The sequence below is a fragment of the Bufo bufo genome, chromosome 1 (genome assembly GCF_905171765.1).
Source record: "Bufo bufo chromosome 1, aBufBuf1.1, whole genome shotgun sequence".
NCBI lineage: Eukaryota > Metazoa > Chordata > Amphibia > Anura > Bufonidae > Bufo > Bufo bufo.
Window position 1 is genome coordinate 583,591,970 of NC_053389.1, and position 17,604 is coordinate 583,609,573.

Here is a 17,604-nt window from a genome sequence, read left to right on the forward strand (position 1 = left end):
ATCATGGAGCAATGGAAGGTGGGCAAGTCCAATAAATCACGTTTCCAAGTCCGATAAATCATGTGGACAACATGTCACCAGGACAAACTATAGGTAGAAGGCAAGTCAGCATGAAGGCTCTGGGCAATGTTATGCTTGGAAACCTTGGGTCCTGGTAATCATGTGGGTGTTATTTTGACACTGTTGCCCGAAGTGGTGAACTGCCCCCTTGTGTCACATGACCATTTGAAATGACACAAGGGGAGCAGGTCACCACTAGTATTTGGCTGCAATGGCATCAAAACAGAAGTTTACATCCTTGGAGCAGAGTGGAGAAGCCAAGGACAGGAAGAGGAGACGTCAAGAGTCAGTGCTGGGAAAGAGCCAAGCATGCTTCTCTTCACAGGTTTGCACAACCCCTTTAATGACAGTGGACTCTTACAATGCCAAAATTATTCAGAAATGGTTTGAGGACCATGACAGAGTTCAAGGTGCTGACAAAATTCCCCAGATCTCCCAGAAATCTAATTGTGCAACCTGTTAACTGTGCTGGAAAAACAAGTCCAATTCACAGACGCCCTAAATTAAAAAACTTAGGCTTCTTTCACACTGTGTCTCCCTGTACATTTGGCACAATAGATCCCAATGCATATGTCAAACATGTCCATAGGCTCCTATTACACCTCAGATGGAAACTGTAGAACGCAGTGTGAAAAGAGCCAAGATCTTGGTGCTAGACACCAGAAGTTTCCATGTCTCCATGAGCCAGTGCTGTTTTGGAGGCAAAAGGGGAACCTATACAATATGAGGCAGCCGGTTTGGTGTGTTACATGCGATTTACCTATATGATGACAACTAAGTGATGAGGGATTCCATTTTATTGTACTTGAAGATGTATTCTGTACACATTTACATAAAGTCATGCATTCCATTTATGTACAGTGACTGAAAACCCAACAATCCATCACAGTCTTCCCCGGGATACAAAAGTATTTACAGTATATGAAGGTTTACAGCATAGGAAATAACACGGCAGTGAATTTCTGTACAACGCTGATTGACTAACTGCAATCATAATGTAAAAATAACTTTTATTGTAACTGTCTCAATTTCACAACATATGGAATTAGTTTCTTCCAATACGACCTACAATTAGATACGGTAAAACCTCTACCATTTCATAATCAACTATATTAGTCAATATCTGCTTCTCTTCACAACATACCTCCTGACCTTCTACGACATACAAGTCCCATCTAACTCAACCACTTGCCATATGCATGGCCCATCAAGTCGAAAGTCTTTCGCCAAAACACAGTATTCATTAGTCTGCAGAGACTACATCTCCTAAACCCTTCACTAGTTTCTACTTTTCTTACAAAACATCTACTTCCAAAACATCCTTTTAAAAGGTGATTTTTTTTTTAAAAAAAACAACCCAGAAACTTGACAGTATTGTTAAAGTCAACCGCCGTGTTCGATGAGAAAAAGCTGCGTCCGTAGGAAGTCAACGGGTGGGCTTTAAAAAAAAAAAAATCTTCAAAACTACAATAAAATCAGCTTAAGAAAAACCCTCTACACTACATAAAAAATTAAATACCACAAAAAACACATAAAGGAAGGAATGTACAGTAAACAAATGGGGGGGAAATTCCAGTAGGTAACATAGAAAACCTGCTAAAACAGAGTCTTCAGGATTTGCTCATCCAAACTTCAGAAGTAAAAATAACAATCCTGTAGGTATTTCTGACATTCTGAAAAAGAACAAATTACTGGCTCAGATTACAGTCTAAGTGTATTTCATGACCTTACTGCTGGAGGAGTCCAAGGTGAACACAACACCAAATATGGCTGTAGTTACTGGATCTCATGTTACGCTTGGATTCCCACAACATTACAGACGCTCTATTATCCAACAGATTTGTAATGCCCTACTCTTAAAATAGGAATCATTTCAAAACAGTGATTGACGGGATGTTAACAATAAATAATATATTTTTTTAATTACTTGGAGGAAGAAGACTCTACTTTAACAGTGTTAACTGCATACCAGTAGCTGCCGCTGAAAGGGAAGGGTAACAAATACAGTAGGATCCATGACGTAATCCCAGTATACTCACATTGAAAAGATAAAAAATAAAAAATGTACATATCTATACACACACAAGTCCAGCCAAAAGGCAAATCTGCAACTTAAACCAACGTCTCCTTCCGCTTTATGCTTTGTTGCGTCTTGTCTCGTGTTTTCCGACTGCTGCTCTTTTGGTTTTTCCCAGCTTTAGGCTCCTCTGGGGAGTCTGCAATAATAGAACAGTCAGCATTTGCTTCAAAGTCCATTTCTACCACTCCAGAAATGGTGGACGATCGCCTCTGTACTTTGGGGTTTGGCACCGGGGGCTGATTTTCTTCACATTCCTCACTGAGGTCAGGCAGCTCTTTGGATTCAGTTGGTGATGCATGCTGATACGGAGCAACCGCTGTTCTTATACAGTTCAGCCACTGCTGTTTGTGAAAGATGTCATTGGCTTGGAGTGTGTGACTTTGGCCAAGGCAGGCTTCTTGGAACCGAACTCTGAAGATGTTTTTAGCTATAAGAAAAATAAAAAATAATAAAAAGTTAGACGCTATAAAATAAAGGCTTTAAATGTAAATTGAACATTATGCAAAATATATAAGTTGAGCCAACAGCTTAAAAGATAGCACAGAACTCAATACAATTACTGCTACGTATTGAGGTCTCCTGCATCACAGTGGAGTTACACTGTTCTTATGACCCTATAGTGGTATTTAAAGGGTTTAGCCATTTTTTTTTTTTTTAAATATGTTGCAGTAGCCTCTAATCTATTTTTGGTGTGACATACAGATACCACATCATGACTTACCCCTCCTGGGTAGCAGAAGGCCTCAGGACCCCATATTTGGGCTGCTGCACCCAAAGGGAACAAGATGAAAGTGGTGATGCAATTCACCTCCCTCGCTGTCTTCTATGCTGTCCCTGGACGGATTATTTTCAGTAAATAAACATGTTCGGCACAAGCCTAGAAGAGGATGTATGTCACACCAAAAACAGATTAGGGGCTACTGCGTAATATTTTTACAGACTGACCAACCCCTTTTAAAGGAAACCAGTCAGCAGATTGATGCTGACCTAACCACAAACTGCATAGAAAACGGACAGGCTTCAGTACAATGAGTTGTATCTTCCTATGTGTATAGACAGAATCCTGTCAATCAAGCCGAGCAGGACAGGAAGGAGCCAGAGGGAAGTTGCCCAGCAGACAGTTCTCCCCCTGGTCTGGCTCTTTAAATACGTTTCCCTTTCTCACAAACAATGTGCAGTTTCAAAGTAAAACCTAGTTGATTGTAAGAGGGAGCCTGTTGACATTTCCTACTGCCTGTGGTTAAGGAGCTGATAACAGGTCCCCTTTAAATGACCTTTCCACCACTACTCCTCATTTGGATATATATTTTGGGCGGAATCTCTAAAGTGCTGAATTTCCTGATTAAAATACAAGAGCAGCACAGCCTACTAATTAAACATTCTAACGCAAATATGCATACCTTTATCGGAATTGCTGAATGCCCCTCTGAAGGAGCCTCCCATTCTGACGTCACCATCCTGAAGATCCTCCAACACCAGGTCTTGGACAGGGATCGGCTGTCTGTAAACCTGGTAATAGTGACGTTCGTTCCGTGTAACTGGGCGTGTTAAAACCAGAATGTCTTGAAACAGGAACAGGTACAGTTTCTGTGAAGAAACAAAATGCCAGATGAGCTTATTCCAGCTTACACCGAACAGTTTTCTTCACCACAGGCAAACTGCAATTACACTGTACAGGAATACATTGAAGGGATTTTCCACTTTCTTGCAGTCAAGTAAAATGATGGCTTTTTTAATGCATTGGCATTGCAGTAGAAAAAGTTTCCTCCATAAAGCATGAGATAAGGAAATAGAAGTTCTGAAAATTAGCCTGCAAATTAAACTACTTCATGTCCCATCCTTTATTAACAACCTGGCTGCCACTCTGTTCTAGCTGTGTGTGACACGGCAGGAAACGTATTTACATGGGTAACACACATTTGAATGTGTGATCTCATTGTTTACTGCCCATTCCTTGGACGCCTTACAGCAGAAGAATGCCGCCAAGCCACGTGACTTTAAGTGGTATCTAGGTGCTGCAAAGCTTCTCATCTCATTGCAATGTCACCGTCAGACACTTACATGGCCATTTTTATTCTTTAACTCTCCGTGACACAGTAGCGACTTGCTCGATTCTATCCGCGGGTCTTTCTGCTTATCGTCGAGGTACTCCAGCTTATCGATGTAATACTGGCATTCAGACTCGCCCTTTTTCAAGTTGATGTCTGACAGGACACCTTGGATTAAGATCACCTGTAAAGAGACAAAGGAAATGCATTTTTTGAAAAAGTATGACATACATTTCTTTACATCCACAATAAAGCAAGGCTGAAAACTATGGGAAGGACTAAAGGGATTCTTCTGCTGTATGAGAGCCATATGAGCCCGGTTATGCCAAGTCACACAAATCTGATCAGTTCCAAGCTACATGTTGCCAGCAGCCCATCATGTGACCACATGGTTATTTGGTAATGTGATTCTCATGAACAAAATATGAATTTAAAAAAAAAAAATTTTTTTTAAAAAGTAATATTTTTTTTCCAGGTGGTCATGCAATAAGAATTCTAGAGTCGTTCCGCTATTATTGCAGGAAGAAATTTACACAACTTGGGGGGAGATTCCCTAAAAAGTCTGACAGTGGCAGACTATGCAGGGACACACTCTTCAACTGATAACACCTAGCTGTTCCTACTCAAACTTCTAGCAGGAATAATATAGGAATGGCACCACTTAGAGTCATAAGAATAGTCATCGGTTATATACTAAAACAGGCATGTCAAGAAAGATGACAGGTCCTGTTTACACTGACCATCACTGATGACAACTTACCGCTTCCTCCAAACTCTTCACGTCTGGATGGTCTTTAGGAGTGTGCCGCAAAATTTCTTTGAGAAGCAGTGGATATTTGACTAGACGGCTTCTTGGAATATCAAGGAAACTCCACAGGTCCAACTTGCGGCTGAATGGGGATTCAAGACACCTCTGTAGAAAATCCTGAACCCTGCGATCCAACTTCTTCTTATCCAGAAGAGCTTTTGCTGCCAACTGGTTACTGCAATAACCTTTATATGCATTGAGTCGCGGCAGCTATGGAGAAAAAAAATTAAATTTTATTTATATATATATATATATATATATATATATATATATATATATATATATATATATATATATATATATTAATTTTCTTTAGTACAAAGAGAAAACACATCCACAATAATACTAGGCAGGAATTCTGTTCTTAGCCAAAACTGAACAGAACTTACCCAATTAACAAGAATGTGACCAATTTGTCCAACTGTTCCATCCGGTCTTGTTGCTTCTCCAAGTTTAGTTAAAAGTTCTAAAAGGAAACAAAGTGCCTCAGTTATAAATCAAATCACAAATACTAGGCCAAGATAGACAGTAAATCACATTATATGCAGCTTTAAAATGTACCTTCATGCAGGGGAATGTAGGCATCCAGATCTCCAAATATGTGTGCCAGCTCCTCCCCAGACATAATGGATAGCTTAAGCATTGGGTCATGGTAGGCCTTTCTTGCCAACTTCAGGTCATCAATGAGGTCTTGTTCTCCTCTGGTCATTTCAAATATTGCCTTTAAATAAGAGAGAAAGGGTGTAAATATGAGGATTGGGATCAAAATGGGTTTACCCTCTAAGCCCATCAACACATTCATATGTATTTATCAAGCTGCATTACATATGTGTAGACCACACACAGGTCTTGCGTTTCAATGAAACCATTATCTCTCCAGTCTACAATTTTTTCCCTTAGTAGATAGGATGTAGCATGTATACTTCTAAGCATACCTCTTGCCGTTTGATTTCTTTGGTGCTTAATGATTCCTTCATGTTGACATCCAACATCTCTGACCACAGGACACTGTTTCTTCGTTTTGGAGGGGTTGGTGCAGCCATTTTGCTACAAGACTTGTGCGTACTGCCTGGAGACTTGTTTTCAGCTCGCATTGTGAATGACTAAAAAGGAGCAAACATAGGAACTCTTCAGTATATGTAAAATAAAGGATTTGAAGGCGCATTATTTTCATGGTCCTACAGTGTTGTTATGTCATGCACATGGAGTCCTACTTTGTTACAAGCACAAAGGCAAATGGGATTTCAGGGAAATCCAATCAGTGTCAACAGTGGAACAAAACTCCGTGTCCACGTAAGGTGGCACGCTAGATGTATGAGCAGCAAGTAGCATATCAACCAAAGCAATAATCTGTATAAAAAAAAAATATATATATTAAACTTACCTGTATGGTTTGGCCAAAGCGACGGACTGCGCCATTTCGCACAGGAGATATCAAATTTGCAAGTGATGTTACTCGTGCTAACGGCCGGACTCTCTTGTTGCTCGGCTCCTGAAAATTCAGAAAAACGCCCACATTAACGTTAGCATGAAGTGTTGAATTTTCAAGCCTTGGTGCTATGTGAATGCTATCAAATCACAGGCATTCTTCAACACAAAGCAAACATGAAATGCTAACTAGCGTGTAAAGGCGCTCAGACAATACTGGCTTACGTAGTTTGGCCTGTCTGCACGCAAACTGCATTAAGCAAAAAAAAAAAAAAAACTAAAGTAATCCAAGTAAAGGTCCAAAGGGCAAGCGCTTCACGTAGAAATACACCTAGCGCATACAGGGGACGGCTACTCAAAGACTGGACAGCAGTAGGCCAAATGAAGTGGGGCAAAAAGATCTGCTCGACCCCTCGTAATTTATTACAAAGCAGGCTTCAGTAACCCTTACTGCAATACTACAGTACTATATTCTAAGTAACCGGTCATTACATTGTAGCTTATGTGTGCAGCGTCACAACAGAGCACCATGCATTACCAGCTCGGTGCTAACGCGCTTTACACATCTCCAGTGACTTCACTTTTAGTCACTGATATCAAATCAATCATCTCATGGCTTTACTGACAAGTGTGAACAGCTCCACGGACTCCTCATCTGTACAGGATACATCATCTGCATTCAATCCCTCACCTGACGCCAAATCTTATCTATAAATTATGTTTTCCACAATGAGCTAAATCATTGTATGCATAGTAAAAAGTAAAACGAAAACTTCCCCTCTTTGATCCAAGCCCTTAATGAGTCAAACCGAGGACAATAGTCTTCTCTGTGCCCCTAAAGACAGGTGTGAAAGCCATTATGTCGCATGCCTCAGATTCATATTACTGGGCCACAGACTTCATCTGTAACCACATTTAACATATGATGGAGAAGAGACAAAGGGGCCTCTTGTCTTCATGGATCAAAACCAACTGCCAGCAAGATGTAATCTGTGTATTCGGCATACGGAAAAAAAACAGGTTAAGCCTGAAAGTCCATGTACGTGAAGGGCTGCCCCTACGCATGACTAAACTGAAGCCACTCCAATAAAATAATACAGCCGCTATAAAGTTATTTCACATGCCATATGATGTAAAGATATAAAATATATAATAATATCATTAGGAATGTAAATCTCGTTTGCCATCACGAACTAGTAAGCCTCTTGGAGGTACCTGAGAGGTGCCTTTATTGTACACAGCAAACCACACTGCGGGCTGAGAGTAACAACTGTACTTCCCACACAAGAGGCCATAAAACGTATGGAAAAATCAGCATTTTGATATTTATTCATCATATGCTAAGGCCCCGAGTCCTACACGCTGGCCAGCACAATATCACACTTTGTTCTCTCTTGAAGGGATGCATTGAGGAAAGTCACTTTGAAAGACTAAAGGCTACAAGAGGAGGACAGGAAAGCAAACTGAGGCTTCAGATAAGGCTCAAAAGTGGTTAAAAAGTACAAAGAACTGCTTCAACCACTGACCAGACTGATTCCGTTCATGCAAGGCAAGCAGTTTCATTACAAGCCAAACACACTGCCTCAAGCTCTTTATGGAAAGCTGCAAACCATGACTAAAGCGAACGCCATTATGTTGTATGAAGTTCATGAGACACGAGGGGGCTGAGAAGCCTGGGAAGGTGAACACATCTCTACACATAATATACATGTATAAGACAGATACAAGGAGAATCAGCAGGGCTCTTCCTGCACTGGCGTTATACAATACATGCAAGCCTACATGTACACAGATGAGACCACCAGTACATACCTCCAATTCCTTTGAAGCCGGGTTCTGAACTGCTATCACCTGAATAGTCCTTTTAATAGGCAAGAGACCACCGATTTCATCATGAGCCACCATACTTTATAATATGTTCCTGGCAGGGGTAGCTGCTAATCCACTTTTGATGCCCAGGCCCTTGTGGGGCTTCTACTTTTTCGTAGACGAGTCTCCGGTGTGCTAGGAAACACTCACAGCTTCTTCCCATACTGCATACTTCCCTTGCTTCAAATGGAGTGAGCTCCACAAAGTGCAGCAACTGGTCTCAACTTGAAGCTGGGAGGAGCTGCTCCAGCTGCCTTCTGGGCGGGTGTCCATGGAATACCATGTCATTTGTCTGACAGCTGGTACACCTACATGCTACAGATCAAGTTACACCAGCAGTGCAAAGCCAGCAGGAAAGAGGTCAGGTAACTGGTAGAACAATATTTAAAGGAGCCGTCCAGGATTAGAAAAAGACATGAAACAGACAATCACTATCCATGGGATTTGCCTCTCAGCTTTAGTAGGCTACATGCACACGAACCTTGGTTGTTTCCATGTCCGTTCCGTTTTTTTTTGCGGATAGGATGCGGACCCATTCATTTCAACGGGTCTGCAAAAAACGCGAACAGCACACTGTGAGCGGTCCGTGTTATCCCGGCCTGGCATCCTGCTGACGTCATTGGTTGCTATGACACCGTGCGCTTCATGCCACCGCTGCAATACAGTAATATATAGATCATACGAGTGTATTACTGTAGTGCAGCGGCGGCATGAAGCGCACGGCGTCCTAGCAACCAATGACACCGTGCGCTCCTGCTGTCTGCATTCGGTCTAACATATATATTGTATAAAACGGCCATACAAATGCATACAGTCTATAGTTCTCTGAAGGCAGCCACTGCAGTCTGGAAGCATACCCATCTCCTCTACTGAATCTGGAGGAAAGCTTGAATAAGCCTCTGATCACACCACAGTTTGTTACCTCAGGGAAAGGTCCCAACACTTTCAGTAGCAAGAACAGTGCAGCTTATTGTGTTATTTTTGCAGTGAACACCACAAAATTCTTAATGGACCACATCCAATGTGGTCCATTTGGCACCCGTTAGATTGGTCGTAAAAACGGATCTGGCTCGGCTAGGCACACTTAGGCTACGTTCACACGGGCGAGATTTCCGCGCGGGTGCAATGCCGTAGGTGAACGTATTGCACCCGCACTGAATCCCGACCCATTCAATTCAATGGGGCTGTTCAGATGAGCAGTGATTTTCACGCATCACTTGTGCGTTGCGTGAAAATCGCAGCATGCTCTATATTCTGCGTTTTTCACGCAACGCAGGCCCCATAGAAGTGAATGGGGTTGCGTGAAAATCGCAAGCATCCGCAAGCAAGTACGGTTGCTAGGAGACTATCGGGATGGAGACCCGATCATTATTATTTTCCCTTATAACATGGTTATAAGGGAAAATAATAGCATTCTGAATACAGAATGCATAGTAAACTAGCGCTGGAGGGGTTAAAAAAAATAATAATAATAATTTAACTCACCTTAGTCCACTTGATCGCGGCCCGGCATCTCCTTCTGTCTCCTTTCCTGAACAGGACCTTTGGTGAGCATTAATTACAGGTAAAGGACCTTTGGTGACATCACTCCGGTCATCACATGATCTTTGATCATGGTGATGGATCATGTGATGACCGGAGTGACGTCACCAAAGGTCCTTTACCTGTAATTAATGCTCACCACAGGTCCTGTTCAGCAAAAGGAGACAGAAGGAGATGCCGGGCTACGCGATCCAGTGGACTAAGGTGAGTTAAAAAAAATTTTTTTAACCCCTCCAGCGCTAGTTTACTATGCATTCTGTATTCAGAATGCTATTATTTTCCCTTATAACTATGTTATAAGGGGAAATAATACAATCTACAGAACACCGATCCCAAGCCCGAACTTCTGTGAAGAAGTTTGGGTACCAAACATGCGCGATTTTTCTCACGCGAGTGCAAAACGCATTACAATGTACAATTACAACGAAAAATAGCGGGTGTTCCCGCAACGCACCCGCACATTTTCCCGCAACGCCCGTGTGAACCCAGCCTTAGGCTGTATATGGGCCACTATGTTGAGTGAGAAAACCTTGAAACATCAAATAAAGCCTCCATAGCAACAGTTGGTCTCCCGCAAATTGTGGTAATGCTGCAACATCGCCACAACTTCAATGTTTCCTTACAAAAAGAAAAGGGTCGTTTGTGAACCTTTCAGATTTTGGTAAGATGGCTTGCAATTTTCTTTTCCATCATTAAAGGGGTACTCTGGTCACAGACATTCATGGCACATCCGCAGCAAGAATGGAGAAAGCTGTGCCCATAAGCAGCCAAGCCACCATTCATTCCCCACCTAAGTGCCCCCTCCCTAAGTGGGACATCTTCTCTTGATATTGATGTAGGGCTCACCTCTGGGACATAGATATATATTACAAACCCTGTTCACTCTGGTCCTGCGCCCCTTTCTGTCATCTTCTGGTCCCCAGCTTGTTTTGTTCTGGACAGGGTCACCTACTGTAGCCCATGACTGACTTCAGCAGTGATGTATACTGAATCAGGTGTCCAAGTCCATACCCAACGAGAAGAAAACAAGCCAAGGACTGGAACATGACAGAATGGGAGGGGCGGGGAACAGGTAAGTATGAATCCTTCCTTAGGTGATCTATGCTAGGGGCCATGGCTAAATAGTTAATTCCTAGAAATCCCCTTTATAGTCACATTTTAATGGCAAACTATGGATGAAGGTCAATCCTAATAGGTACTACCGTCCAGGTTCTAGCCATCTCCTTAGATGTTATTTACAACCAAAGATAAAAGAACTACTGTTTTAAGCAACAGATTTACACACAAAAAGGCAAACAAAGCACATACACACTCAGCACTCGCACAGGAACAAAGACTGCGCTCTAATACAGTCTGTAGTAGCAGACAAGAGCTTACTAGCTGCCAGGCCTGGCCTGCACTCTAGGATTATTTCTGGCACAAGACAGTGTCTGGCTCCCCCTGGTATTTCTACAGATCCATCAACCAAAAGTAGCTAACATTTATAGCGTTGTTCCTGCACCGTTTCCACAGTTTTTATTAAATCGTATGAGATGTTGAAAAGATAGGTACTTCTAGTCTTCTTCGAGGGTCGGACATACTTACAAAAATATCTGAGCTTCCGTTGCTCTGCAGTTTCTTTAACTCCTATAGTAGTGAATAGGAACTAAACAGGGTAGCACAGCAAGCTATGCTATATCTGTACTCCTGAATCATAGAAACAGTGTCGCTTACTGTTCTACCTCGTTTGTGTAGCTCCCATTCAGTGCTATAGGGGTTACAGAAACAGCAAACACCAGTCACTTGGATATTTCTGTAACTCCACCTCCCCTGGCCGAGATTGGACAACCCCTTTAAATACATACAGGTAGTCTGTTCAGGAGTATCCCCCAAAGCAAGGCTTCAACAAATACCATTATACAGCCATATGGTAGTAGACAACACTCATCGGCCACAATGTAAGAACATACACCATGCAGAATGTTATCATTGTCACCGATTGTAAAGGGAAACAGTCTGCTAAGCTTTCCCATACAGTTTTAAGGAAACTATGAAAACGTATACCACCCTGATGGACAGGGGCGGACTGGCCATAGACCCTAAAAGTACATTTCCCAGGGGGCCATCCAAGTCCTCCTCATGGCTGCCAGCCAGGTACATAAAGATCTGATGTTCTCAGCATTAGTGTAGGACCATCGGGTACTTATGAACCTGGCCAGCATCCGCCCTCCTGAATTCAACTGTATTGCCTTCCTCAAGATACAGTTTCATACTGTGGCACGAGCTTCAGTATTTTGTTCTGCACTATGAGGTTCTGCTGATCCCACCTACTTCTGTTGCCCCATTGACGCCTGTCAATTTGGACCCACTTTAAGCTCCAAGTCTGCCCCTGCTGATGGAGGTCAAAAGGATATACTTCACCTATGTTTGGTAAATGGGGCCTATGGCTACATTGGGTGTGAACATGACATGTGAAGACATCCAATTATACTCTTCATATGAACATGGGGCATTTTTATACAAACAAAATGGTACCCCAGCATTTTGATAAAAATTGCACTCTTTATTTAGGGTCTGGGCCTCACATTTTCTTCTTTTAGTGTCCATTCACATGTCCATATGAATGGCCCAGATCCGTTCCGCAGTTACGCTGAATGGGAGCAGACCCATTTATTTTCAATGGGGCCGGAAAAGAAGCAGACAGCACACAGTGTGCTGTCTGCATCCGCATTTCCGGTCCGCGGCTCGGCAAAAAAATAGAACAGCTGCGGAAATAAATAGGAATCCTCTATATAGTGCTGGCCATGTGCGTTGTCAGTGTTTTGCGGTCCGCAAAACACTACGGACGTCTGAATGGACCTGTAGGAGTTTTACATTTGTGTGTGGTCAGCGTCACACCACATTCATAAGGCCCATGAAACTTATTACATTTCAGTGTGTGCACACACCAATATATTATACTCATGGTATATTCTTATGTGTGCACACATCATTTTTATCACAAATCCACTTCAGGTCTGGAAGGGTCTGATTGTAGTGTTCTTCAAGGCAATGACTGGCAAGAAGCACAGAAAATGTCCATCTCACATACACAGATCTCCAGGTAAACATGCATTACTGTGCATACATATGAATGATATTAGCAGCTCTTCTTTTGAATTTTTTATTTATTTATTTTCAAGTGTATTACTTATGGTTTCCTGGACCGCAGAGCTCACATTTTTCTCCATCAGGTTCTCTCTGTTGTATATTGGTTTTTGTTGCTACAAAACAAGGGTAGGACCTGAAGAGGTGAACAAGGAGCTGACTCACCAACTACAGGAATCCAGTCGGTTACATCAATCGTTTTAGTCATGAATGTCAGTCTTAAAAGGCACAGAGGAGCAACTTTGTTTGTTTTAACAGAGACCCAGGAAATAAAATAAAAAAATTTGGTGCGCTTTTACAAAAGTTAGCCCTAAACCAGTGGTCAGCAACCCGCGGCTCTAGAGCCGCATGCGGCTCTTTTGAACCTTTGCCGCGGCTCTGGCATGGGCATGAGCAGTGTGTGTGCAGCGGCGGGGCAGGCACTGTGCGGCAGCGGTTGGGCAGGCACTGAGATGAGCGCTTCCATTGTGGAAGCGAAGCGCTCATCTCCATAGTGATCTGTTTGCATCGCCGTCCTCAGGAGGGCAGGGAGGTGTGTCCCTTTCCTGTTCCTCTGATAGGCTGCCGGCACTACTAGGCCGGCAGCCTATCAGAGGCCGGCGTAGGCGGCGCGATGACTTCATCGCGCCACCTGAGCCGTACAGCGCTGGAGTCGGGACACAGGCCGGAAGAGGCCTGCATCGCATCGCTCCAAAGAGGTAAGTATAAGTGTTAATTTTTTTTTTAACTGGCAGTCTGGCACATAATGGTATTATACTGGCACATGATTGGGGAATTTGGGGGGGCCCCTGGAATTACTGGCACATGATTGGGGGGGTCTGGTATTACTACTGGCACATGATTGGGGGGGGTCTGATATTACTACTGGCACATGATTGGGGGGGTCTGATATTACTACTGGCACATGATTGGGGGGGTCTGGTATTACTACTGGCACATGATTGGGGGGGTCTGGTATTACTACTGGCACATGATTGGGGGGGTCTGGTATTACTACTGGCACATGATTGGGGAGGTCTGTATTACTGGCACATGATTGGAGGGGGGTCTGGTATTACTGGCACATGATTGGGGGGGGTCTGGTATTACTACTGGCACATGATTGGGGGGGTCTGGTATTACTACTGGCACATGATTGGGGAGGTCTGTATTACTGGCACATGATTGGAGGGGGGTCTGGTATTACTGGCACATGATTGGGGGGGTCTGGTATTACTACTGGCACATGATTGGGGGGGTCTGGTATTACTACTGGCACATGATTGGGGAGGTCTGTATTACTGGCACATGATTGGAGGGGGGTCTGGTATTACTGGCACATGATTGTAGGGGGGGGTCTGGTATTACTGGCACATGATTGGACGGGGGTCTGGTATTACTGCCACATGATTGGACGGGGGTCTGGTATTACTGGCACATGATTGGAGGGGGGTCTGGTATTACTGGCACATGATTGGAGGGGGGTCTGGTATTACTGGCACATGATTGGAGGGGGGTCTGGTATTACTGGCACATGATTGGAGGGGGGTCTGGTATTACTGGCACATGATTGGAGGGGGGTCTGGTAAAGGTAAATTAAATATTTTAATTAGCTATTAATTTGCAAAAATATATTTTACATTGTTAAGTGAAAAAGTCATTTTTTTCTTCAGATTGACAGCCGACTGCACGATCTTGTATATAGCATTAAGGTAAGAAACAATATATGCAGTGTTATATTTGTTTTAAATGTCGCAATGGTTTTGCGGCTCCCAGTTTTTTTTTCCCTTCGGAAACGGGTCCAAGTGGCTCTTTATGTCTTAAAGGTTGCAGACCCCTGCCCTAAACCAAGAGAGATCTTGTGGACTTGGGTAGTAAGACAGAAGCCTTTCTATTGTTGAGATCAGCAGAGGTCCCTAAAAGGTTAGAAACCACTGAAAATAATGTGATAAAAAAACTACTCTAACCTGTTCAATCCCCAACCAATCCAGCACCACGGTGTGGAGGTCCCTGGTAGTCCTGCAGCGATAACATCACATTCATCATTGACGCGACTATTGCAGCCAGTAAGTGGCTGCAATGGACATATTAATGATGTACGTTATGACATTGCTGCAGGATAGTGGTTTCCCATATGTGGTTGTAAACTGCTGTATGGGCATACCACAGGGCTCGGAATGTAAGGAGCGCCATATGTTTTTTGGAGAGTAGATTTTGTTGAAATGGTTCTGGGGCACCATGCTTCATTTGAAGAGACACTGAGGTACCCCTACAGTGGAAACCTCCCAAAAGTTACCCCATTTTGTAAACTACACCCCTCCAGGATTTTTTCAAGAGGTATAGTGAGCACTTTGATCCCACAGGGGTTTCATAGAAATTAGAAAAGTTGGCTGTGAAAATAAAAAATGAAGTTTTTTTCCCCAAAAAGTGCTGCTTTAGCCCAAAATTTTTCACTTTTAGGCCTCATGCACACGACCGTTGCTCGTGTCCGCATCCGAGCCGCAGTTCTTGCGGCTCGGGTGCGGACCCTTTCACTTCAATGGGGCCGCAAAAGATGTGGACAGCACTCCGTGTGCCGTCAGCGTCCGTTGCTCCGTTCCGTGGCCCCGCAAAAAAAATAAAACATGTCCTATTCTTGTCTGTTTTGCGGACAAGAATAGGCATTTCTACAATGGGCCGCCCGTTCCGTAAATTGCGGCTTTCTTTTTTTGCGGATCCGCGGTTTGCGGACTGCAAAAAACGGAACGCTCATGTTCAGGAGGCCTTACAAGGGGTAAAAAGGTGAAGGGGGGGGGGGGGGGGGGAACACCCCATAAATGTTACCCATTTTCTTCTAAATGTGGCAACACCCCATGTGTCGTTGTAAACTGCTGTATGGGTACACTGCAGGGTCCAAATGGGGAGGAGCGCCATATCGCTTTTAGAAGCCAGATTTTGCTTGAATGGTTTTTGGGGTTTATGTTGCATTTGAAGAGATCCTGAGATACCTCTACAGTAGAAACCCAAAAAAGGGACCCTGTTTTGGAAACTACACTCCCAAACAAATTTTTCAAGGGGTGTAGTGAACATTTTGACCCCACAGGTGTTTTGTAAAAATGAATGCAGAGCAGATGGTGCCAAGTGAAAGTAGCAATTTTTCCACAGATATGCCATTTTAGTGCCTAATATCCTGTCCCCATCGTGTGTCGGTGAGAAAATTCAGCCCTCTTATTACACCGTTTTGTGGTTTTAGAAACACCCTACAAGTGGCCCTATTTTTTGCCTGAATGTATAAGAGGGCTCATGAGTATAAGTGCAACATGCTCATTTTGAGGCCCAATGTGGTGATTTAAACCGCTTGTGCTGACAACTGTAGAGCCTCTGGGGTGAGATAATAAATGGAACCCCCAAGAAGTGACCCCATTATGGAACCGCCGCCCCTCAAGGTAATAAGTGGTAGAGTGAGCATTTTGAAGCCACAAGTATTGTGCAGAAATAAATGCACAGCGAACTGTGCAAAGTAAAAATTTAATATATATGGCATTTCAGTGACCAATATTTTGTGCCCAGCTGGTACCATCTGAGACACGTGTTGTATTGTACTGCATTGTAACTGCCAGTAATACACTCAGTTTGCCTCTGAGACCCAAGCCTGGGGGCTGGGCCTCGTAGGTCTCCATAGCTAGCAGGCCCCAAGGCCTTTGTAAGGCCTCAGGCTGCCATAGCAGCCATTGGCACCCCCAAACGCATTGCGAGGAGCAGATATGGTGAGCGAGGGAGCCCCTCCCTCTGTAAATCCCTTAGATGTGGAGGTCAGCATTGACCATGGCATCTAAGAGATTAATCAGAGTTCTCTGAGTTTTCAATGCAGATTACAGATATAGCAGGGGCCCAGCTGTTAGTAAAAGTCAGGCCCCACCATCACTGATTGAGCGAGCACAGCTTCTGTGCCCACTCGATCAGCTCACCGTACATTATATGGTGCAGATCTAAAAGGGGTTAAAGCACTTAAGGTAGACCTGCTCGGAGCCCACTTCCCTTATTCAATGTGCCAATAGAAATGAGACCTGTACACCATTCATTTTTAGAGTACGGAAATGGAGGCCTTGATGGCACTTTCACACAAGAGATACAAAACTCATGTGTGTTCTGTCTCTCGGATTTCCTTCAGTTTGCCTCATTATTTTATTTTTTTTCTACAAAACCGTTAAGCTCTTGCATTTTTTCTATGCAGATGTAATCAGTTTTTGATCCATTTTGCATACACGTGAAGAAGACTGAACAACACACAGCTTCTCCTGGCACCCATCAGTGAAAAAAATTAACTGCACATGGATGTCGTCAAGTTTATTTTTTCACAGATCTATTGACTTGAACGGACTAGCCATGCGTGAAAAACATAAGATGATAGAAAATGCTGTGTTATTTTCAGAATGAACAGATGATTAGTGAAAAAACCTGATGTGAAGAAAACAATGGACTTTCATGTGTCTGTTCAGTCTGGATGCTTGTCGAATCCTTTACAAGTGATGGCTAGGGATAAGCGAACACGTGGAAGTTCGGGTTCGCCGGGTTTGGCCGAACTTCAGGTCAAAGTTCGGGTCCAGGACCCAAACTTTACCCCGAACGTCACTATTATTTTCCGTTATAACATGGTAAATAGCAGCATTCTTAAGACAGAATGC

At 43.3% G+C, this 17,604-nt stretch overlaps 1 protein-coding gene across 2 annotated transcripts in view; it reads right to left on the reverse strand.

The window, feature by feature from the left end:
- Positions 1 to 1,053: 1,053 nt before the first annotated feature.
- The window catches only part of NET1 (neuroepithelial cell transforming 1), a 52,834-nt gene continuing 36,283 nt past the window's right edge, over positions 1,054 to 17,604 (reverse strand). The window contains exons 1-9 of one of the 2 annotated variants that reach the window (XM_040413384.1): positions 8,237 to 8,502; positions 6,381 to 6,488; positions 5,932 to 6,099; positions 5,558 to 5,717; positions 5,386 to 5,462; positions 4,949 to 5,206; positions 4,202 to 4,372; positions 3,541 to 3,727; positions 1,054 to 2,567 (exon numbers count right to left, since the gene is read on the reverse strand). In XM_040413384.1, coding sequence (XP_040269318.1) covers positions 2,173 to 2,567; positions 3,541 to 3,727; positions 4,202 to 4,372; positions 4,949 to 5,206; positions 5,386 to 5,462; positions 5,558 to 5,717; positions 5,932 to 6,099; positions 6,381 to 6,488; positions 8,237 to 8,329 — 1,617 coding nt within the window. In that variant the 5' untranslated portion in view covers positions 8,330 to 8,502 and the 3' untranslated portion in view covers positions 1,054 to 2,172. Of the gene's footprint in view, positions 2,568 to 3,540; positions 3,728 to 4,201; positions 4,373 to 4,948; positions 5,207 to 5,385; positions 5,463 to 5,557; positions 5,718 to 5,931; positions 6,100 to 6,380; positions 6,489 to 8,236; positions 8,503 to 17,604 lie in introns of those variants that run through there. The other variant, XM_040413383.1, reaches the window with a different exon arrangement.